Source organism: Mytilus edulis, chromosome 1 (assembly GCF_963676685.1).
Source record: "Mytilus edulis chromosome 1, xbMytEdul2.2, whole genome shotgun sequence".
In the NCBI taxonomy this organism is placed as follows: Eukaryota; Metazoa; Mollusca; class Bivalvia; order Mytilida; family Mytilidae; genus Mytilus; species Mytilus edulis.
The window spans coordinates 23,965,872-23,991,069 of NC_092344.1; the positions used below are offsets into that span (position 1 = coordinate 23,965,872).

Below are 25,198 nucleotides of genomic sequence, written 5' to 3' on the forward strand. Positions count from 1 at the left end.
CTGTATTTAAACGCCTCTATCGAGGAATTTGTTTTGCATGTACACATAAAAAATGCTACTTTTTCAACACAATCAAAGGTTTGAACGTTGTTTTCAATTGAGACTTGTATATATAAATATGATTTTGGGATTGACCTATATAAAACAACTATTTGAGTTTATATATTAAGGGTCAATTCAACTGTCATCTTTGATAGAAAGTCTTCCCATGTTCCAGCCATTTCAATATTTTAGACACAAAAATGTCCCAGAAATAAATTATTTGACCTTAATGTCATAGTTCAGGGTTCAGAAGTCATGGTGTTGTGCCAGATATTGTGTTCTGTTGACATACACCTTAATGCCAAATATTATAAATTTAGGTCAAATGATAATAAAAGGTTTTGTCCTGGACAAGACTGTTTGAAAGAAAAAAAATACAAACCAGAATCAAAAAAAGAAATAATATTAATATAAATTATATTTCCCCTTATTGAAACAAGGACATTATTAATTAAAACAAGTATAGATGGACAGTCACCACATTTGAATCATGAAATTAAAAGACTTTTAAAACAATATCTTTTCATATATATTTATTATACAATTTCAAAGAATGAAATTGAACTTCATATTACAGGAATGCATGTACATATAATAAATTAGATCTCATAAAACTACAAACTATCTGTATTTAAAACAATACTAAAATATCACTGTAACATCAGTTGATATTGGATCCCTTTAAATAAATACAAAAGAACTTTGTTCTGATGTCTACTGTCTCTAATTTATCTGTTGAAGTGATGGAAGTTCATGTATAAATCGTTGATTAGCACTGAATTTAATCTCATTTAAATAAAATATAATTCTCTTTTATTTCATAATAATCTCTTTTAATTTCATAATAATTCAGAGAAAAATGCAAACTGGTGAGAGCTTACAATGCAATATTCAATAAATTATTATTTCCAAGTGGCACAACTCTTATTAAATATTTTTTTCACTAATTTTAAAATATCAGATACATAGCTTACAGCATGTTCATAAATGGGGTCAAGGTCAGATGAACCCTGTTTAAAAGACATGTAGACCTAACAAGGATCCCATACACCAAATATTTTTATCCTTTTACTCATAACCAGTATTTCACATGATAAAAAACTATATCTTTTTCAACCAGTCACTGAACCATGAAAATGAGGGCACAGTCAATAAACATATAACAAACAAAATCATAAATGTATCTACATACAAGGTGTTCTACCTTCTGAACTACCAAAAAAATACCAGTTTATCTCATTGCAAAACATTTGAGATCACTATACATAATAACAAATAAATGCTAAACAAAACTACAAATACATATTAACACATAAGTTCAGTTTTACCTGCATGATTTGCAATACCAATGCTTAACTTTTGGCTTGCACTTTAATTTAATACAACTTATATGCCACCACAACAAACAAAAGTCACATTCAACAGCATCATCATTTTCTGTAGTAATAAAAACATTACAGTATGTACAAAGAATATATCCACCCTTTTGTTGTTTTTCTTTTACAATAGATAATATAAACAACCATGCAGATGAAGTGAATTTTTTTTGAACAATTGTCAAATCAACATAATCATCTAAACATCGGTAAGGTAATGAGTCCTCCGATAATCCAACCAAATCTTCTTCATCCAGTAATGTTCCTCCTGATGCCTTCATTACACTATCTACACTAACTAACCAACTAAGTATTTCTGAAGAAAAAAAATAAGTAAGTTATACATAATGCACAATATATATTCAAAAGGCAACATAAGGCTTAATGAGAGTAAATAATCATTGCAACAACTATTTCAAGAAATAGTGTAATATCATTTCAAAGAAAATCAAAGCACTAAACCAAAAAGCTTTTATCCACTTTGTTTGAACAATTAAGGAATGACTGTAATATATTTTCTGTCTATGAAGAAATAACAAAACAAATTGGTGCACACTGAATAACGCACGTAGTTGGTTAATTAACAGTGTGCACCACATTTTTTATGCTACTGGAATAGACAGAAAAAATATTTAATTACAGTCATTTCTTATAATCTAATTCTAAATTTTTAAACTGTAGAAAACCATAAAAAAGGTTGATGACCTCAGGTTACATGACTTAATTATGTATATGGGCTGATAACAAAATAACGTCAGCCAATCAGAAGACATGTTACATCCAAAATTAAATTATTGATGGATAGTTGTCTCATTGACTTTTACGTCTGTTTTAACTATTTATGAACAAAGTATCTTGATTTAACAAAAATGGATATTTGAATACAATTGGCAAATTTCTAACATAATTTAGTATTGATAGGCGAAGAAAACAAACCTCTTTCTTTTTCATCAACTCTTCTTTTAAAGAAAGGAAAAAGTTTGTTCTTTCCTCTTTTTTTAGGTAAACCAATAACAGTCTGTTGGCTTTCTTTTGGCCTCCCCTTTCTTTTTTGTTTTGTTGGCATCTTTAAATCACTAAGGCTTTCATCTAAAAGTTAAAAAAATATGTTTGAAACCAACTATATGAGTACATAAATAAAAAACTTAGTTTAAAACATATTTGTTTATATTGGATTGGGAAACAAGTTTTGCAACTTATATGAATCCCTTTCCACTTTGCGGGTTCGAGGGATGTGTTGTAGCGGCATTTGCCTGCACTTTTTCGAAATCTATAAGGATGTCTTTAACCTGCAAGAGATATGGCTCTCTTAACATGCATCAGCCATTTATCGTCCCCTTCCTACGGACTTTCATTGTTTCCTCAAGACCATACTCGAAAATGGTGTCAAGGGAGATCAGAATAGATATAGAAAGAAGTGAGGTGAGTGCCAATGAGACAACTCTCCATCCAGAAAACAACTTATAAAAGTAAACCATTATAGGTCAATGTAGTCTGTTTAAATGAACCCAAACAGTTAATACTTACATTTTTTATTGTCATTGTAAAGAGCATGCAAGGATCATAAGTCATAAACAGCACAATAGACAAAAATCAATATAATCTCCATTTCATTGACCATATTAAAATTTTTACCTGAAAGAATGGTTTTCATGTTATGGAATAAAATTGATGAACAACATTTAACTTTAAAATGGATCAGGTAAACTTTTTTCAGAAATGTTTTTTTTAGCCTGCCCCCCCCAGCAGAACAAAATGAGTTATATATTCATGATAAAGTGCTCAAATAATACTGTGGATTCATTTAATATTCATTGGATACCAATTTTTCATGGGTTTCATGGGAAAAGGTGAACCACGAATTCAAATGTTCAACAAATAAAATATTTTCAATAGGCATTGTATACAGACATTGACAAAACCACAAAATCAAATATCCACGAATATGCAAGTTTTCAGCATTCCACGAAAATTGATACCCACGAAAATAAATGAATCCACAGTACTCCGTTAATCTAAGAATTGTGTTCTGCTCTATTCGAATGTTATACATACTGTTCTGATGAAGATCATTTTCAGTTTTTCTTTTGATAATAAACTCAATGAGGCTGTGGATGAGACTGGCATTATCTATATGAGACAATGATCGAACTTCTTGAAAAGTACATAAATACTGTGTAATACTGTCTCTTTGATCATCGCTCAAACTTCTAGTCCCATCATGGTATTTGAACACCGTATTTATAGGATTTCCTACTCGAGGCAGAACTTTTTTGGGGTCATACATTTTAATGAAATCAATAATTTCTCCTCTCAAGCTTTGCATGGTTTCCATTACATTAGGAAAGAAAGTAATAGTGTCATCCTTATCATTACAAATGTTGTTTTCAAGATCTGGTACGTCCCTCTTCCTTTTCCTTTTATTTCCTTCACTTTCTATACCTTTGGTTGGAGAACAGTTTTTTCTTGAAGTTTTTTTGCCTATGAAAAATAAAATACTCAAAAATCAATTACCTATAGAACTAAAGATGGATAACTCTTGGTAGTGAAGTATATTAAGAAATTTGATAGAATAAATTGATTGAATTCCTTGATTTTTGAAAGCAATAGTGCCAAAAATATCTACAGGAGTTATGTTCTACAGATTTGTCTATATTTATAAAAAAAAGTTATGCATTTAGAACACTTCATTAAATGAAAAATATGTTAAATGACCATCACTACATTATTCTTAATAGTTTTAAGTCAGACAGTCTATTATTGTTTGATAAATTCTTTTGCACTTTATGGTTCGACTATTTTACAAAGGTGAAATTTCTTTCACATGAATTCATAATTTGGTCTTATTAACTGTTGCTTCTGGAACTGATAAGATATCAACATGTTATAAATACCTTTTCCTTTCTTTTGTGAAACATTGGATGGAAACTCTTTCCTTTTTATTTGCTTCAAATATTGATCTACAAATAATAAGTATGAAATGTTCAAGTATATAAGCCATTAGAACAAATGAAGTATAATTGATGACTATTTATGGGTAGTTCCAATCAAAGATCTTGATCATTGCAATTATAACCAAATTATTTTTTTAATATCATCGATATACTAAAAGTTCATTCACAGTTCTTAAATGACTTCTGATTTTTTTGTATACATAACAATATGTACCAAAATTACCGACAATAGAACATGCATAAAATATCAAAAAGTGATAGTAGTTTTATACCTTCAAGTATTCTTAATATACTTTCTACTGTCAACCAGCCCTCCTCTGTGAAATATTGTTTGGCTGCTGCCTGATTATTGAGATTTAATAATATTTCAGCTGATGGTAGCAATTCATCCAAACAATTCTTCACTTCATCTCCATCAATTCTGCATGTACCCTTTTCAGCACAAAGAGCAGCTGATTGGTCAGCTATTGTGTGAAGAAATTCTGAAAAATATTTCAATTACTTTAATCATGTATTTAACCAAAGAGATGTTTAATACAAAATAGTATTCCTTTTTTTTTGATAGAGCATCATGCATTGTCCAGAACAGTTCATAGATAAAATTGAGATTAAATAGTATATATGTAAAACAAATAAAATTATTAAATATTTCACCCTCTTATATAATTTTTTTTCTGCCAAGATGGAGACAACAAGTACCAGTATGTTTAATTTTAAGCCTTACCTTGAACCGCTATACTAAGATCATCAGTATATACACTAGCTGTACTATTTGCTCTATGACTGGTTGTAGGAACTGAAACTGAATACCAAATATACTTTTAAATTATGAATAATAAATATAATCATTCTTAAGATCGTAAGATCACCCCCAGTTTTTGGTGGGGTTCGTGTTGCTTATTCTTTAGTTTTCTATGTTGTGTCATGTGTACTATTGTTTGTCTGTTTGCCTTTTTAATATTTAGCCATTACATTGTCAGTTTTTTTTTAGTTTGACTGTCCCTCTGGTATTTTTCATCCCTCTTTTATGAGAAAGTAAAAAACTATCACAAAACCAAACTTTGGTCTCTTGTAAATGTTGTCTCATTGCAATCATGCCACATCTTCTTTTTCTTATATTTAACCTATAAAATACCAATATTCAGTGGAGCTGAATTCATATAAAAATGTTTAAACTTTTGTGCTTGTAACTGAAAAGTTCTTACTGTCAATAAGTTCAACACCAGTATTTTCAGGAAAAGTAGTATGTTCCTCAAGAACAATGTCAATACATGGAACACTAGCATTTTCAGGAACTATTGTCTGTCCTTCAAGAATAAAACCGTTATCTACTTCTACAGTGGACTCTGGAAATAAATAAAAGTTGAGATTAAGATATTATTCAGTAAGAATGTTTATTTGTAAATTCATTAGTGTGTTAAAGCATTGACTGACATTTATTTTGTATGAAGCACTGAAATGTGTGAAGGCTTTTACAACCCTATAAACAGTCCTTGTATTATAGATTAATTACTGTATTGTATTGATCTATATTTATTGAAGAATATATTATAGAAATGTTCATGCGACTTGTTTTGTTGATCAGTTGCTGTGCCACTAATGTTTATTAAAATATCTGGTTGTTCATTGTATAAAAGTGAACTTTCAGCTTCTATTTTTTTTGTTTTCTTAATTTGTCTGCTATTATCATAATAACCCTATTATTTAATTAAGAAATAATTCATGGGGGCTTGAATATATCGTGATTTTACCACGGGTTGGCCCTTTATGACAAATATTTTACCCTGAGCGATAGCGAGGGGTAAAATATCGGCATAAAGGGACAACCCGTGGTAAAATCTAGATATATTCAAGCCCCCATGAATGATTTCGATTCTAATAGGACAAATACGGCAATTATTTTGGATCGAAGCGCTCTAGGTGATGGCATTATTTGCCGTTCCTATATATTAACGCACTATTAAATTGACGTAAAATAACGGAGCAAACTGAATAAATGATGATGCTTAAACTATTTATAATAACATATTTAGATAATTTTAGATTAATCTAATTATTATTGTACTTATATGTCTCATATGTATACAAAAACGGCTAATATAACTCATTTTAGCATCATTTGTTAACGTTTCCTTGTTGTGATGATTTTCCGTTTCACAAGCGTGTATTTTCCCGTAAATTGCTTATATTCTGACGTCATTGTTCTATGACGTCGAGTCGCTCATTCATTAAAAAACATATGACGTGGGGGTACAATGGGAACAGCCCATGAAATATATTCATATTTTACCACGGGTGTGTACTCAAAGCGTTTGAAGGACGTCATGTTAGAATTACCATTTGAGACTGCATGGACTTCATCAATATACACTGGTACTTGCTTATCAATATCCAAAGCAAACACAGGCTCTGCTTTTGCTGATGATTCTGGAATATAAAAAAATGTTATAAATTACAATTTTGATGAAGTAGAGCCAAATATAATGGTTACAACAGTCCCAGGGTTCTGGAGATCCCAAGGTATCCTTAGTTATTAATTCACTGCAAATACTTATAAACTATTTCCTTTAAAATGTATACGACTGGAACTTTTCTATCCTTACTTTCTTTCTATCTTTCTTCCACTCCATTTGAACTTTGGTGGATAGTTGTATCATAAATGATTCATTGGCAATTAAACCACATCTCCAAGGATCCATAAATTGATTCATGCATCTCCTTATTTTTATATTGTCACACTTAAAGTTCACTTACCGGTACATGATTCTTCAACTTCAACTGTGTGATTGTTTTTCCACAGCTCTTCTATTTCCGTCAACAGTTTTATTCTTGACACAAATTCTTTCATTCCAACAGCAGAACAAGCAGCTGCTAAGTTCCGAGCAACAAAGAATGCCTTCTTATATTTCTGATTCTCTGATAATACATGTAATGTGGTATTTCTTGTATATACAACCTGTGATACATTGCTTGAACTGTTACAAAATTTCTTACTTGAAGAAACCATTGTACTGAAAAGTCTTGTATTTTCCCTGTAATATGAACGAGTCCATCTGCTTACACATAACTCAGTGTCATATAACTCAATACTTATTATCAACCTTGCAAAAAAAATATGCTTGCAAGGTAGTCCCATCGACTTTCTAAAATTACATGTACATGAATTTGTATTAAGTTCCATATCATCATCAGAGTGACTAGTACTGTTGGTTGTTTTAAAAATGGTCTCCATTTTTCTAGCCTTCTTTAACTCATCTATAACGAAATAACTAGCATAGCCTGTCAAGAGCTGTGAATACTTATATTCTGCAGATGTGGTATTCATTGCCTTTATGTGAACAGGTACTTTTTGAATCTCTACACTACCTTTATAGTCTCTTTCATTTCTTAGTGTGCCTATCAATGAAATAAAGTTTTCAAAAAATAAGTCAAGGCCGGAATACAGCTTAATAACTTGTTTTAACTTTTGGTTGAACGATTCAATTCTGTTGTTAGTAGTGTTCATAAGAGATCCTTCGAAATAAGTCAGCCCTAAAACCCATTCATTGCGTATATTATGCCAGTTAGTATCAATATAGTTAAATATCTGCCTGGGACATGTTGTCTCAATGAGTTTAAGGTTAGCATTATAATCTTCTTCTGAACTGCTGTGTACTAGTTTCTGGATTAGTTCTAAAGCAACATACCGTTGGGCAGATGAAATGCCCATTTTTTCTGTGGTTATTTCACGGTTAAATGTTCTTAATACATGGAATTTACAAATGAGCAGAGAAGCATCTGGAAATTCTTCTTTAAAAACATCTCTTTCTACTATATCTTTATCTGCCATTATTACTTTTATCCCCGAGGAGTCTGGATTATGCTTTTGAAAGCATTTTATAAGGTGCTGTAGAACTGGCTTTTCTTCAGAGTTAAGTAAGCAAATTGCTGCAACTTCACTCTGTCCTAAGCTGTCTTCTATCATAATGACATACAGTGGCATCCTGAGGTCATTAAGTTTGTATGTGGCATCAACAAAGACAATATCACAGTAAGCCGAAAATATTTTTTGCATTTCCTCATCTTGGTAGAAACTCCTTGTACTTGGTTATTGAAATCATGAAAAACTTCAACAACAGATCCTGCAAAGACAAAAAATAGATAAACTGAGGTGCAATGGTCAATTCTCCATCATTATCAAAAGCAATATACTGATACATGATTAATATAATACACCTTATGGTTATTTAGTCCAATCTGGGGAAAACAGTCATTTACACAGCTTCCTATTTGGGTAATGCCGCTGAAAACAGAGGTCATTAGTAGTGAGCTGAGGGAGGAAAAACTTTAGAAATGACCATTAAGACATGCAAGAAACTTTGACATAGAATGACCTATTTTTATGGAAATTGAAATCGAAGTTAAAATATTTTGTTTGAAGTATTAACGGTAGTTTAAACAGGTCTCATTAAAAAGTATCATGCATATTGTTTAAACAGGGTCCCAGATAGCTTCAACTGGATGAAAAAGTTGTGTAATTTTAGAACTTATCCGGAATGGAATAAATAGCGATTAGGTGTATTTATGGTTTCCTAGCAGATATAATTAAATGACAAGTTGTCTTTTATTTTCTACTGTTTCTTTTTTTTTATTTTCTCAAATACAAACTAGAAATGATACCATAAATAGTATAAAACAAAATGGGTTAGTGAAACAATGTCCCAATAAATGTCTGTATATTCAGAATTTTCAATTACCTGTCTTCTTTAATTTACTGACTAGACTTTCAATGTTATCTGACTTCTTGCTGGCATTGACTTTTGAAATTATGTTGCTGATGTCTTTCAGGATAACTTTTTTTCCAGTTTTATCCTGCAAGTGATCCCTCATCAGCTTGTTGTTCACCTGTAAGGAAACCAGTTTTTCTGCTTCCTTTAGCTCCTCTTCTGGTAGTCTCCTCTCACGAGGGAGCATTTCAAACAAACCCTAAAAATCAAGATTTCTACATTAATTGATAAATACATGTTGTCAAATTTTGTATTTAAGCTGGGTCAGTATCTTGAAACGTGACAGATTCCTGTATCAGGCTTAAGCTCACACTATATGAAGTAAGCAATTTTCATTTTTGTATAATTTCCGTTAAGACTTCATTTCCTGTTTTCATGGCACAATAATTTTACTCTCACGAGTCATGCTTAGATCCTAATGAGTCCCAGTACTACTGCTGTACATTATGATGAACTTTTTTAGGTTTATTTTGTACAAATGTACATGTACTGTTAAAGTAATTTTTTTAAGTAGTATTCATGGGATAATATTTTTTGTGGTATTTGTGATTGACTCCAACCACAAATTCATATTCCCTAAGAAAGGTAAAATTTTCAATTAGAACATAAATGCTCTGTAATATCCATGCATTTAAAAAAAAAAAAAAATAAGGAAATTTTGATAATGCACGAAAATGTACTCCACACATAAAAGTATCTTCACAGTATGTCAGTTGAAAAGGTCAAGCATTTTTTTAACAACATGTACATGTATCATATCTACCGTTAGTTACCTTTGATATCACATGATTATGATGGTCTTCAATGCTTTTCACAACCAAAAACTTTCCATCTTCTGACACACCCACTGAAAAATATGCTGGACAACCTTTCCTGAATGAGCTGGTAAAAGAAATGAATACATAATTTTGCCATGATTCTATTAGTATTAGTACGTAGCTAACAATGTAGTCACACAAAATTAAGGGCAACAGAAGGTGGCTGAATGAAATAATTTGTTTCCACTTAAATGCCGTTCTCATATCACATCATATGAGCATGATGAGAGTGAGTGTTTTAGATTCAGAAAAAAGATAGAAGCGACAGGGGAAACAAAAGAAAATTGGGACATAAAATATTATACTCCTTATGGTGGGTCTCATTGGGGTCTAAGCATGACCCGGGATTGCGGATTTTTTGTAAGCGTGACACGTGAAAGTCAAATTATTGTGTCGTGAAAACGGGAAATGAGGTCTTGCGGGACCCGGGAAATGCCAAAAAAATGAGAATTGCTTACGTATATAGTGAAAGCAGGATACGGGAATCTGACAAAACAGTAAGCGGGATACAGGAATCTGACAAAAGAGTAAGCGGGATACGGGAATCTGACAAAACAGTAAGTGGGATCCGGGATCGGAACCCCCCAATGAGATCCCTCTTATGGCATGTATGTTTAATCCAGGCTTACCTGGCCGCTTGCACTTTTGACGTCATGCAACAATCATTTTTCTACTGTGACGTCATATACTTTGTTTTATGACATCAAAATATTACGACAGACAAATAATGAAATATTTTTAAATAGTATGGAGAAGCAAAAATAAAAAAACAACATAAAAATGCATTTAAAGCCCCCCTTCAAGGTTTTTTTATAACTGCAAGAGCCATCTTGCAACTAAAAACCCCATGCCATGGACATTTTAAAAAGTTGACACTGGTATGTAACTTACTGATAGGTATGTATCACAGGCAGTGAGGCACATGTTTTCTATCCATGGCAAGATCAACTATCCCTTCAAGACCCTCGGCTAGTAATAGTATATGGAAAACAAGTGCCTGTGTTATGTTTGTATGCAGCAGTCATCTGGCGGCCGATATCGATGATTGAACAGACGATGACGGATGTCTTAGTTTTCATCTTCAACATTATAGTTATCCTCTTACGAGTTTAATGTTATGAGTATGTTGTGTTCCTGCATGGGAACTTGTTTGAAAGGAACAGTAACCGACCAACAGTGTTTATGATGTATGATTCCTTACAATCTCCGTATCAGCTTCCTTTATAAGGAACACCAGATTACATGTACAACAAATGATAATTTACTTATTTTCAGCACATAAAAATATCGCCAACCTACTAGTAAAAGGTAAAACCAGCTTTAAAGATTCAGGTCGGTCGTTGAGGGAGGTGGATGTGCCCCCCCCTTTTTTTCTTATCAGAAATAAAATATTATTGGTGTTTGAAAATGAATCGTCACTTTTTCATGTTTTTAATTGTATAAACATACCTTTGTTTAGGTCTTTCTCCATTAGTTTTGCTGTTGTGTTCTTTTCCGCCATTTATACAGCTATATCGGATTTGATAAAACTGGAGGTCCTCGCTCAATTCCCTTTTAATTCTCCTTTTCCTTGCGGATTCAATTGTTCTTGAATCCCTTTTATAGAATTCGATATTGTTTTGTACTTCATACTGTCGAATTCGCGTGTTAAGAGCTGAAAAACTGGAAAATGTATCCCCGACATTAATACCGCCGTGTTCAGTCATTATCCCAGCATTTCGGTGATCGGGTTTCACGCTGACCCCTGCTGCTGCTGCAGATAATATTACGTCATACGCGCAAGTATATGATGAATTTGTGACATGCGCATTGCAATGGCCGGACAAATAGCCACTCCGATGATTATTTAAGCACTACTTAAAAACACATTTTTTTTAACAAAGTAATGAATATACCATTGAACTTGTCGCAATGCAAATGAACTAAAAATACTCAAATCCTGTGAGTATCCAAATCCTGTTATACATTGTAAGATTTAGCTTTTTAATTCTATTAGATGTAGAAACCAAAGGTAGTTGTGATTAAAACAACAAAAAAGGTATTAAATTAAATGTACTAGAAGTCACCACATGCACGCATGCGTGCCATTTCGTGTTTTTATTAATGGAGAGTTTACTACAACTCAAATGCAAACTGTACATCTAACCTTGTGAGATTATTTTAATGTTATATCTTGTTGTTTGTGTGTTTTTATGCATACGAGTCAACAAAAGAAACGATTTATGGTAATGTAGTTTCCATATATTATGAAATTAAATACACTGAACCAATATCGAACTTATATCAGCAGAGAAATATTTTTTCAAACCAACGTTTTAATAAAAAAAATTCGAATGCTGCGAGATGAAGTACCGGCTTTAGTCATCATTTCCCCCAAAAATAATATGACCGCTATGTGCAATAACACAGTATTTTATTACTTTCCAATTTGGTCACAAGCTTTTTAATCATATGCGTTTGCTTTGTAAAAAAGTGTTTGTATTGAAATATTTAACAGGGGCTTCTTTTTTTTATTATTTTCAACTTGGGTATCGTTACTTTTGATAACTTGGATGTTAACAACACAATTGTTTGATTGTATCCGTTGATCTCTGTTTTGTTTAACATACATCGCGTTGACAATATTAAGGGGGCTCGCGGGTATAAATCAAATTCAAAGACTCATTCGTGGTCATCGGCTGTTTCCCATCCTAAATCCGGGTCGTTTTATCTTTAACACATTCCCAATTTAAATTATAAATTTTATTATATATTTATTCACGTGTGTTTAAACGTTTTTGAGAAATATTTAGTATGCTACACACATGTGTTTTCAAAGTAAAACATTTAACATTGTAGGGAAGAATATCCTCATGAGAAGACTCAAGTACACACAAAAGAAATTGTACAGGTAGGATTTTGTGTCATTAAATTTATGACAAGTAGAAAAGTAGACCACTTTAAACATATTTTGACTTTAAAGCGAAATAATGGTAAAAATGTCTCACAAAAGTGTACAGTGATTAAAATCAGCAGATCTCATCATGTCCATTATGTCACAAAAGATGAAAAGTATTTTTGTTAATTTTTATTCCACAGACTATACTTATTAAATAGATAAAAAACCGAAGAAGAAGGGTAGTTTGATTTTCAGAAATGAAACATTGATGTGCTTTTGAATAGGTCTAATGTTTCATGTTTAATGAGTCTTCGTATTTGGTCAATGTTTGAATTGGAAAAAGATAGTTCGGAGCCGCACATAAGAATGGTTGTTGTCCATCAACTATTCAATACGTCTGTGATTTTTATTGGAGATGTATAATCAATAAACATGGATGGAGGTCAACCATTGTTCTGTAATAATCCTTATAAAAATGTTAGACTGGCAATCTATATATGTGTGTTCCCTCCGTGAATAAGTAGATTGCCTGATTTCAGTTTTCTAATGACCTAACTAGAATAATAGGATCATAAATTTGTAGTTAATAAGGGAGGTATTTAAAGTAAGGTATATTGATTTTAACAGCCCCCGCTATTTAGTTGATTTGTTTTCCGGAACGTTAAGTCTGGAGAAAATGTTACAGTTTCAGATATACATTTTGTAGCATGTGCTGTCCTCATTGATCATAGTTTGTTCTTAACTGCCCCAGGTTAAGGAGATGATTCAGCATTCAGAAACATGTGAAACCCTGTCACATTATCTATGCTCCAGTCTCAACACAGCAGCAAGGAATTCAGTGGTTGTCGTTTGTTTATGTCTGTCTGTTAATTGTGAGTTGTTTTGTTATTCGTAAGAGGTTTCTGAATTCAGTTTTATCATATTTTTCATGTCAAAGTCTTTTACAGCTGATATGTGGGATTTGTTTGTAAACTGTTGAAGTACGTACTCTAATTGCTTATATTCACTTCATTTGAATTTCTGTAGAAAGTTATATCGTTGTTATCACACCTCATCTCCTTATGTCTTGTACTTATTCATTCAGAAGGAGTATAACTGAAACAGAATGTCAACTGTCCTCAATTTTATTTCTATATAAATATAAAAAAGATTGTAGAATGTACAGGCGTGAAGTATATGAAAATATACCTTAGGACTAACAATCCCCTTCTTGCAATGCCTCTCCGTAGGCAAAAGAAGACCATTGGGATCGTTAATTGGGAATTGCGACTTCATATGATTGCACTGACAAAAATAATGGTTACAGTATCTTATTTCTTCCTATATAGCTCGACTAATGTAATGAACATTATCAACTGTACTCCATGATAATTCTTTTATAGGCACATTCAATTTTTCATTTACACAAAAACCATTCATAACTTTTGCATAAAGCTATATTTATTACCCCTTAGATAATTAAACTCTGTTTTGAAACCACTGATACAAACCCTCATTCAAACCAATACAATTTTACAGCTATCATTTTGGATATTGCTAGTTACAGACATTTCAAATCAGTTCGCATTGGAGGAAAGAGAGAGAACAGCTCGTTTCTTACACTTGCCTTTGCCAACAAAGGTCTCGATCCTGTTAACTCTGGCAATAGCCTTCATCATAAATTAGTTCAACCGAAAATACATATTTATTTTGATTTCTTATATCTATACTAAGCCAATTGTAATTGAAATTGATATTCATGATATTTATTCGAGTATGTTTTAAAATTGTTACTATATGTTTTCCTTTTTTTTGGAAGCAAATCCAACGGGTTGGTTCAGATAGGAAAAACGAAGACATACTAGATTATGGAAAGAACAAGGCTATACTAAGCCAACATGATGTTCAAGATGGAGACGAATTAGTAGGAGCAAATACAGAGCATGAGGTACCACATTTGTGTTCCCTACTTAGTAACATACATATATTATTTCATACAGATCGTTTTAAACCAGTATGGTTAAATACATGCTTAGATACTTGCTTAGAGAGATGGTTTTGATTCATTAATATGGTCTTTGCATGTGAAAAAAATCAGTTGTCGGAATGAAACGAGTTAAATTCTTATCATCCAATTTATGATGGTATGATACTCTAATCCATAACGAGAGGTACCTTGATTATCATATGATGAAGTCATAATTCCAAATTAGTTTAATTGAGGTCTGAATCAGGCATCTTAGTGACTGCTATCTGTCCTTTGTTGATTTATGTATCATTTTGTAACATTTCTGACATTGAATTTGGACTCTTTCTGAATTAAGTTTTGGTTTGCGTTGTGTGTTTTTTTTTACAATGGCTAGATGTAAAGGGGGAGGGATGAGATCTTACGGAACATGTTTGTCCCCATCGTATGTGCGAGTCTGTCTCAATTGAGGAGCCCCTGTCCTTTCTCAGTCTTGTAGGATGTTTTTGATTTTAGTTTATTTATGTTTTGGAGTTAAGGGTGACGTATATTTGCACTCTGTCTTGTGATCGGGTCATCGTCTCTTTGATGCATTCCCTATTTTGCATTGGCTACATGTATAAAGGAGGGATGAGATCTTACAAAACATGTTTGTCCCCACCGTCTGTGAGTGTCTGTCTCAAGTACGGAGGCCCTTAACGTTTTCAGTCTTGTAGGATGTTTTTGATTTTTGTTTATTTATGTTTTGGAGTTAGTTTTAACGTATATTTGCACTCTTTTTTGTGGTCGGGTTATTGTCTGTTTGATACATTTCCCTTTTCCGTTCTCGATTTTATTACAAGTGTAAAGTACCACTTATATCACTTATTACTAATATTTCTTTACTGTACTTTATTACAAAATAGTATTAAGAAACACCATAATTTGTATCACTTTTATAAATAAGTATTGTTTTCCTTGTTTTCACTAGTCATTTATTTTCGTGACTATAAAATTGGTATAAAAACGAAGTGTCTGCATTCAGCGTTTGAGCTTTTACAATAAATTCTTTGCAATTATAATTGTTGCTTGAACAAATGTTGGTGTTTAGTGGACAAGACATATCTTTATACGTACTATGATGATTCTTGAAAATGAGGTCTCATTATGACGCTTAGTACTAACAAAACTGTTTCTCTAATTCTTCGTCAATGTATCCCTTTCTGTACCCATTGTATACAAAAAAATAATCAACGTGTATTTGATCTCAGTTCTTCATTCGTTAAAATCCGATTATGACGTCGAACTGTCTTGCTTTCCTCTAGAATTCCCACTGTGACGACATGAAAAAAGGCGATCATGCCTGTTGACGTCACATAGAAATAACACATCTTTTTGCAAAAAAAAATAAAAAGCACCAATTGTTAGCATGCAATTTATCAAGTACCTCGAACCATTTTTGACACTCCAAAAGTAATCTATTCCACTATTTTCAAAGGCCTTATTTTCAAAGGCCTTATTTAACACCCAATCATTTCAATATTTTTCACTCAATATAATACTGATCTTGTCTGATTTTGAATTTTACTATTGACACTACATTTATTAGCTTTATTTACACTATTTGAGAAACAAATAGTTTTAATTTTATTCACAGCATAACATTGAATGATCAGGTATGTGTTATGGGTTGAGTTTACCTGGGATTTCACTTTTATTGAATAAAACACCTGATCTATAGCTTTAAAAACTTTGTATTTGTCCTCCCATTGTTTTAAAATCTTTCCCCTAGCACGCAGAAGTGTTCGGTTATTGAACTTGGCCGTTCTTTATTTTCATGGAAGGTCATTTTCAATATAAACAGTTGTGTATTTGAAAGTATCTTTGAGTTGTCTTTTAAAAGGATTGTTATCTTAGTAACTTACACTTAACACTGGTGGTAAGCGGATGGTCGTAACTAAAAGTTACAATCATCCGGAGATGGGAGACAACTCTGTGGAAACGTTTTTCTTTTCCGATTTTCGTGCACTAAAAGGTTCATTTGAACCAAACCGCTTGTCTTGTACATACTATTCGGCAGTCCGGTGATATTAAAACCAAATTTGATGCATTAAAACATTCCAATTTTCGTAAAATAGTCATTCAAAAATTCAAGCATGATGGTCGTAACTTTACATTGTGATGGTCGTAACTTCAACTATAGTATTTTGGATGATGGTCGTAACCGATACAAGATGGTCGTAACTTTGAAAGATGACCGTAACTCGATATTTAGACAAACTTTTATTAATGTATTTAATTGTAAAGGTTATAGACTCATGTAATATATGATTTGCTACAAACAATATTATTTGTTACTCTTGAAATGATATGCAGAAATTAAGCTAGCGAATTATTAAACAGCCACATTTCTGATGGATTACAAACGCTCATCATTTAGGAGCAACAGTGAAAACTAATCAACTCGCAATAAGCCAAAACGTATGTTAGGGTTGAGAATTAATATATTTTTTACTGTACGTTAAGGCATGAAATTATCAAAGCACGTGTATTCCCTTATATTTGTTTTTAGTGTTTTTTTTATTTACGACCTTTTTTTTTATCTGCAATCATGTCGGCAGATGAAATTTTTAAACGTACAATTCTGAACAATCATCTTTTAACCATCTATTGCAGTTCTTATATGTCTTTGAGTCATTGAATCTTTGTTTACTCCTTTACTTTAAATTGTTATGGTCTTAAAAACTATTGGCCTCCAAATATTCGTCTTTTGGTCGTTCATGAGGAAAAAGAATCCACAAATGCACTTCTGAGTCAGGATTGAATTCAATATCGTAGCTGCTACGTAGTGCTAAGTAGATTTTGACGATTGAGCATGTAGCTATTGACTAGTTGTTACATATATATTGATAGCGGTAATGTAGCGGCTACGATTTTGAACTCAACCCAGGATTTTATTACGTGTTGTCGTTTTTTATCGATTACAGGATAGGAATATTGTTGATATATATTTCACACTGCTACATGCACTGAATTTAAGAGTAAAATAAAATACTAGTTTGTAGCCAGGCTTAAGCTTGTAGCCAGGATAGTTTTACAAGGACTGAGGTCAAACTAAATGGCAACTATTACATACAAATCCCGGTATGCAGGTTAAAAATCATGTGTAAGTTATATGTTTACATTGTATGTATGGCTACAAGCTACTCATGGACTTCGTCATTGTACATTACTGTGTACCTGATTATCAGCTTGATTTCACCAAACAACAATATGACGTCTAAGCATCCAGGCTAAAAATAAAGCGTATGTTCTAAATAACTCAGGTACGGACCTGCGAATTCGCGGGTATGATCTAGTCTCGATAACGACCTTCATAACCTATCAATATTTTAAGCTTATTTTGACTCCTTATTAATGCTCTTTTGACTTAATGTATCATTCTGAAATTGAAGATTTTTAAAAAAATCAAATAGAAGTTACATCCTCAAAAAGTTTATGTATCCAATCGATGCGAATTCCAAAGAAAAAATTCAGGATACTGTTATTTCATGTGTTGTCCAATTTGATAAAAATGCCTTTTCTTAAACTCATTTATTTTGTAATTTAAACAATTATTTGATACATTTCGTGCTTTTTATTTCTAACTAAGATTTATCAAAACCAGAGCTGTGTTTCTTTTTTTAAAATGAATTCTCCACTTTTGAGAAATTTACATTGTTAATGAATTTAACCGCTTACATTAATTCAACTATTTGCCTCTTTGTTAATTTTATACATTATATTTTCAGAATATATGACTGTTCATTTCATTTTGTATTGGTTCGATTCGTTCCAATTTTCTTCTTTACAGGTATCCCTCTCTCCATTTAGTTTTTATTATTTGGTGAAAACAACTTCACAAATACTGTAAACCAACTTATTTTCGCGGATACTTTATTTCGCGTTTTACCCTTTCTTGACCACTTCGCGGCTATTTAATTTCGCGATTTTCTGATTTACTTGATACAGTTTAATAAGAAAAGATCCAAGGTTTACATATTCGCGACGATTTATATTCGCATTTTTTTTTCTACTCGCAAAAGTCGCGAAAATAAATCGCTCGCGAAAATAAGTTGGTTTACGGTATATAATATGATATATGACTCGTCTAAACGTCTGGTGGTAAGCGGATGGTCGTAACTAAAAGTTACGACCATCCGGAGATGGGAGACAACTCTATGGAAACGTTTTTCTTTCCCGATTTTCGTGCACTAAAAGGTTCATTTGAACCAAACCGCTTGTCTTGTACATACTATTCGGCAGTCCGGTGATATTAAAACCAAATTTGATGCATTAAAACATTCCAATTTTCGTAAAATAGTCATTCAAAAATTCAAGCATGATGGTCGTAACTTTACATTGTGATGTTCGTAACTTCAACTATAGTATTTTGGATGATGGTCGTAACCGATACAAGATGGTCGTAACTTTGAAAGATGACCGTAACTCGAGTATTTAGACAAACTTTTATTAATGTATTTAATTGTAAAGGTTATAGACTCATATGTAATATATGATTTGCTACAAACAATATTATTTGTTATTCTTGAAATGATATGCAGAAATTAAGCTAGCGAATTATTAAACAGCCACATTTCTGATGGATTACAAACGCTCATCATTTAGGAGCAACAGTGAAAACTAATCAACTCGCAATAAGCCAAAACGTATGTTAGGGTTGAGAATTAATATATTTTTTACTGTACGTTAAGGCATGAAATTATCAAAGCACGTGTATTCCCTTATATTTGTTTTTAGTGTTTTTTTATTTACGACCTTTTTTTTTTTTATCTGCAATCATGTCGGCAGATGCAATTATTAAACGTACAATTCTGAACAATCATCTTTTAACCATCTATTGCAGTTCTAATATGTCTTTGAGTCATTGAATCTTTGTTTACTCCTTTACTTTAAATTGTTATGGTCTTAAAAACTATTGGCCTCCAAATATTCGTCTTTTGGTCGTTCATGAGGAAAGAGAATCCACAAATGCACTTCTGAGTCAGGATTGAGTTCAATATCTTAGCTGCTACGTAGTGCTAAGTAGATTTTGACGATTGAGCATGTAGCTATTGACTAGTTGTTACATATATATTGATAGCGGTAATGTAGCGGCTACGATTTTGAACTCAACCCAGGATTTCATTACGTGTTGTCGTTTTTTATCGATTACAGGATAGGAATATTGTTGATATATATTTTACACTGCTACATGCACTGAATTTAAGAGTAAAATAAAATACTAGTTTGTAGCCAGGCTTAAGCTTGTAGCCAGGATAGTTTTACAAGGACTGAGGTCAAACTAAATGGCAACTATTACATACAAATCCCGGTATGCAGGTTAAAAATCATGTGTAAGTTATATGTTTACATTGTATGTATGGCTACAAGCTACTCATGGACTTCGTCATTGTACATTACTGTGTACCTGATTATCAGCTTGATTTCACCAAACAACAATATGACGTCTAAGCATCCAGTATGGATCGCCAACACTGTCTTATTATGCCCATTTTTCATTATATGTTGTGCATTTACCTTTATATGATGTGCATTTACCTTTATATGATGTGCATTTACCTTTATATGATGTGCACTTGTCATCATATGATGTGCAAATATCCTTATATGATGTGCAAACATCATTATATGATGTGCAAACATCATTATATGATGTGCAAACATACTTATATGATGCGCATATATACTTATATGATGTGCAAATATACTTATATGATGTGCAAATGTACTTATATGATGTGCAAACATTCTTATGTGATGTGAAAATATGCTTATATTATGTTGTAAGATCCTTATATGATGTGCAAATATAGTTATATTATGTTGAAAGTTCCTTATATGATGTGCAAATATACTTATATGCTGTGCAAATATACTTATGTGCTGTGCAAATATACTTATATGATGTGTACATATCATTATATGATGTGCAGTTTCCCTTATATTACGTGCAAACATCTTTATATGATGTGGTTGTGTCATTATATTATGTGCTTGTAATCTTATATTATGTGGTTAGGTTTACTTCATTATATGATGTCGAAACGTCATTATATGATGTGCTTTCATCGTCGTTATGGTCAATGAACATGATTACGATTAGAATGATTACTGTCTACGTCATAACTGATTCCGATCTGCGTCTGCGGAGTAACCGTTACTACTAATTAGGATCAAATCTGTTGCTACCGTTTGGAAAATGGTTGAGACTTGAGATAAACCTTAGCATGTTAGTACCTCGTTTTAAGATGCAAAAAAATCACATCTGATATTGTTGGAAAATTGTAAAAAATATATATGAATTGCAAAGTTTTGTTTAAATCGCAAATCTTTAATAATAAACATACGGAGTCTTCAATACGGTTAAGGTTATTGAATTGAATAAATAATTCTTTTATGTCATGCTATATGATCGTTTTAACGAGGGAAGGCATTATATTTGTCAATTTCGGTATACCTAACGTTAGCAATTTTTCTATAAGAAGATAATACACGAAGTTTAGTATTTTCATTTATGTAAATATTGCCTTTCTGATCATGGTTAGCTGTTCGAGTTTCTCTTTATATATTCTCAAGATAGACACAAACAATTGGGAATAAATCGGACTCTGATAGAGTAATGGCTCATATAAGGAACCGGTCATTTGTAACAAAAAAAAGAGGGGATAGGAAAAGTGGCATTCAGTTTTATATAGTTATAAATTTGCCGCGGTATAATGTTATGGCGAATTCTTCGTCAACCGTAGGCATCAATCTTTACGCCTCGTTTCGCTCATCTGAATTGTTAAAACCTGAAAATTAAGTTTCAACAATTTCTTCTAGCAGAGAATTTTTCATCTGATGCTATTATTGAATGAAGGTGTGGTAAATATTAATGAAACCACAAACGGCAAATCCAAACTAATATGAAAAAGAAGATGTGATATGATTGCCAATGAGACAACTATCCACAAAAGACCAAAATGACACAAACATTAACAACTATAGGTCATCGTACGGCCTTCAACAATGAGCAAAGCCCATACCGCATAGTCAGCTATAAAAGGCCCCGATAAAAAAATGTAAAACAATTCAAACGAGAAAGCTAACGGCCTTATTTATGTAAAAAAAAATGAACGAAAAACAAATATGTAACACAAAAACAAACGACAACCACTGAATTACAGGCTCCTGACTTGGGACAGGCACATACATAAATAATGTGGCGGGGTAAAACATGTTAGCGGGATCCACCCCCCCCACCCCCCTAACCTGGAAAGTGGTATAACAGTGCAACATAAGAATAAACTAGTTCCCTGAAGTCGCAAACGATTTTCATACTTCAGTACTTTGATTATATATGTTCTTGTCTATACCTTACAAGAAAAGATTTCTCTATTATTAGTTATCAAGATAATAGCCAATAAAACAACAAAACTCTGAAAAACCAAAACTACCCAAAAAGTACCTTTACTATAGAGTATATTCAGACACATTGCACTATTTGTTTTTTTTAAATCTATTATGTTTCCAGGATAAACGCAAAATATTAAAAGCCGCTGCCGTAAATCTTCACTTTGAAAATTCAAAACACCACTCTCTATATGTAAGAGAACAACAGGTCTCAGTAAAAAATAAATAAATGCAGACTGAGTGTTTTAAGTTCATTAAGACACCAGATTAAAAACGCTCAATTCTCTGGTTTTGTTGGATTGATACACACCTTCAAAAATTTGAAGGCTGAAATGTCATTGGCTGATGTAATATATACAAGGACAGAAAATAAAATGACGTGTTGTCAGATCCTTGTATCCAAAGCTGAAACAGATGATCTGTACATTATATATTAATAAATAAATGTGTTAGACACCGACTCTAGTTTGAGGGAAGGAGCACGTGTATTTCCTTTCTCGAAATTAAAAAAACAACAAAAAACATGGTTTATTTTTTTTTTTAAGTTTCATCATTGTTTTATTTTTTCCTCATTTTGAATAGAAACAAACTATTTCGCTTCCCTTCTGAAATAGATAAAATCTCTTTCAAGAAATTTAGAATCAAACGTTTAAAAAACAACTTGCCCCCCACCCTCACATAAAAATATCAATGGTCGGTAAGTTAGCCCTGTTTAATTGAGTCTAGAGGTGAATACTAGTATATGAGCGGCTTCCCACGAAACCTTTTATATTGCGGGTTACTGCATGTCTAGTGGTGGTACTTTCGTCGTAGTATGTTCGCCTTGAGTGAGAGAGGTCGTGGGTTCGAACCCCGGCCGGGTCAAAACCAAAGACTTTTAGAAAAATGTGTCCGGGTAAGGTGAAATACATGTCTTCCTTCGGAATGCTTCCTTTTGAACTAGCATGTTAAAAAGTCCGGCTCAGGGTGTCGGTCTAGTACAAAACAGGGTTAATATTCATACCACATTAAAATTGAGAATGGAAATGGGGAATGTGTCAAAGAGACAACAACCCGACCAAATAAAAAAACAACAGCAGAAGGTCACCAACAGGTCTTCAATGTAGCGAGAAATTTCCGCACCCGGAGGCGTCCTTCAGCTGGCCCCTAAACAAATATATACTAGTTCAGTGATAATGAACGCCATACTAATTTCCAAATTGTACACAAGAAACTAAAATTAAAATAATACAAGACTAACAAAGGCCAGAGGCTCCTGACTTGGGACAGGCGCAAAAATGCGGCGGGGTTAAACATGTTCTTGTACGAATATGCATATATCAATTTGCTGCTGGACCTCAAGAATACACCCATAATCATCTATAGTTGAAACTGTGAAATATATGCACAAAAAACATGATAAAAAGCTGCACGTTAATGTAATACACCGAGTTCAGGTTCATTCCATACCTCCTTTCATCCATTTCGGGTGAAAGTGATGGGCGCTGGGTGGTCGAGTGGTTACATTGTCATTTCGTGGCCTTTTATAGCTGAATATGCGGTATGGGCTTTGATCATTGTTGTAGGCCGTACGGTGACCTTTACTTGTTAATTTCTGTGTCATTTTGACCTCTTGTGGAGAGTTGTCTCTTTAGCAGTCATACCACTTCTTCTTTTTTATAAGTAGTCGAACTGCTGTATCACTAGCATGTCAACCCTTAGGTGTGCGATTTCAAATCCCGCACGTGGCAGGTAAGCTCGATTCCAATCTTAATTGACTAGAATTGTATGTTTTCCAAACGAAGGTCAGGGGGTCTCTCCGGGCACTTCTGCTTTCTCCACCAATATAAACTCACCGCCACGAAATAGCATGAAAGTGTTGAAAGTTGCGCGAAATAACAGTCAATCAATCATCCATACCGGTATACTTATGGCCTCTAAATCTATATAATAGCAATGTCAATGTATGACATCAGTATACAGAGATAAAAATAATAACTATTTACAGTATATACAAAACAAGAGAGAGAGAGGTTTCAAAATTACTAAGCCAGCTGGAGGACAAACGCACGTGTTTATATATTTTTTATAAACGAACAAGCTGAAGTTGACATTTTACAGAAATCTTATACATCCTTCCTGTTTTCAAGTTTTCGTACATGGCTTAAAGCCTTATCGGATAAATGTTTTTTGTCATATTGAAATTTCCCGTTTTAGTAACAACAATACCCAAATAGTTATATTGTTTTATCATCTCAATGTTAGTATCATTGTAAGAAAATCGGAGATTTTTTGGCATCCGTCCAAAAAAAAAACTCACTAAGACTTTAATTTTGACAACTTTCCTTTCAAGTTCCAAGCCTTACAATAATCATGGAAAGCATTGAGTTGAGTCTGCAGGTCCTGTGCTGTTTCAGCCAACAACACCGTGTCATCTGCAAACAATATAACAAAACACTTAAGATATATTTATAATTCTCTTTCCAGATCTTCTGGTATAGTTCTGTTAAGTCATGTAATATTTCTAGTCACTAAGAAATTATTTTAGTCAATCAAAAGTAAATAAAATAGGAAAGGTGATAAGTTTTCTCCTTGTCGAACACCATTGTCACAAGCAAGCAAAGTATTCCGAATTATAATTACTATCGTGTATCATCGGTACAGCGGATATAGCTTTGTAGGTACTTCGAAGCATGAAAAACTATATACCGTACATTCATTTAACTATGCACCGTACAGAACGATTCATGTGGTCAGCTATACACAACGCTTCTTGTCGGAATAAAATATCGAAAAATAACATATGTACAAAATATTTCAATTCCAATTATTGAAACAGCTATACTTATTACGCACAAACAGTGGCCTTCTATCAAAAAAAGAGTTGCAATAAATATAGAATCATATCGGATGAGACGAGCGCCAACTTCTTTGACAAGTATTTGCACATGTTTTTAGTAAGGATTCTTGTTTTGGGCAAATAGTGAGACTAATCACCAACCTACG

General features: G+C 32.7%; 2 protein-coding genes across 4 annotated transcripts in view; one reads left to right on the forward strand and one right to left on the reverse strand.

The window, feature by feature from the left end:
- The window catches only part of LOC139528498 (uncharacterized), a 403,824-nt gene that overhangs the window by 352,972 nt on the left and 25,654 nt on the right, over positions 1-25,198 (forward strand). For all 3 annotated transcript variants that reach the window (XM_071324531.1, XM_071324516.1, XM_071324524.1), the window contains exons 3-4: positions 12,795-12,846; positions 14,633-14,761. In XM_071324531.1, coding sequence (XP_071180632.1) covers positions 12,795-12,846; positions 14,633-14,761 — 181 coding nt within the window. The remainder of the gene's footprint in view (positions 1-12,794; positions 12,847-14,632; positions 14,762-25,198) is intronic.
- On the reverse strand, positions 977-11,662 carry LOC139520548 (uncharacterized). The gene is made up of 12 exons (XM_071313281.1): positions 11,406-11,662; positions 9,912-10,020; positions 9,109-9,337; positions 7,127-8,434; positions 6,710-6,799; positions 5,578-5,718; positions 5,097-5,174; positions 4,645-4,854; positions 4,313-4,378; positions 3,474-3,899; positions 2,355-2,507; positions 977-1,734 (listed from the first exon to the last, which is right to left on the reverse strand). The coding sequence occupies exons 1-12, from the start codon at positions 11,660-11,662 to the stop codon at positions 1,367-1,369; spliced, it is 3,435 nt and encodes a 1,144-aa protein (XP_071169382.1). The 3' UTR covers positions 977-1,366.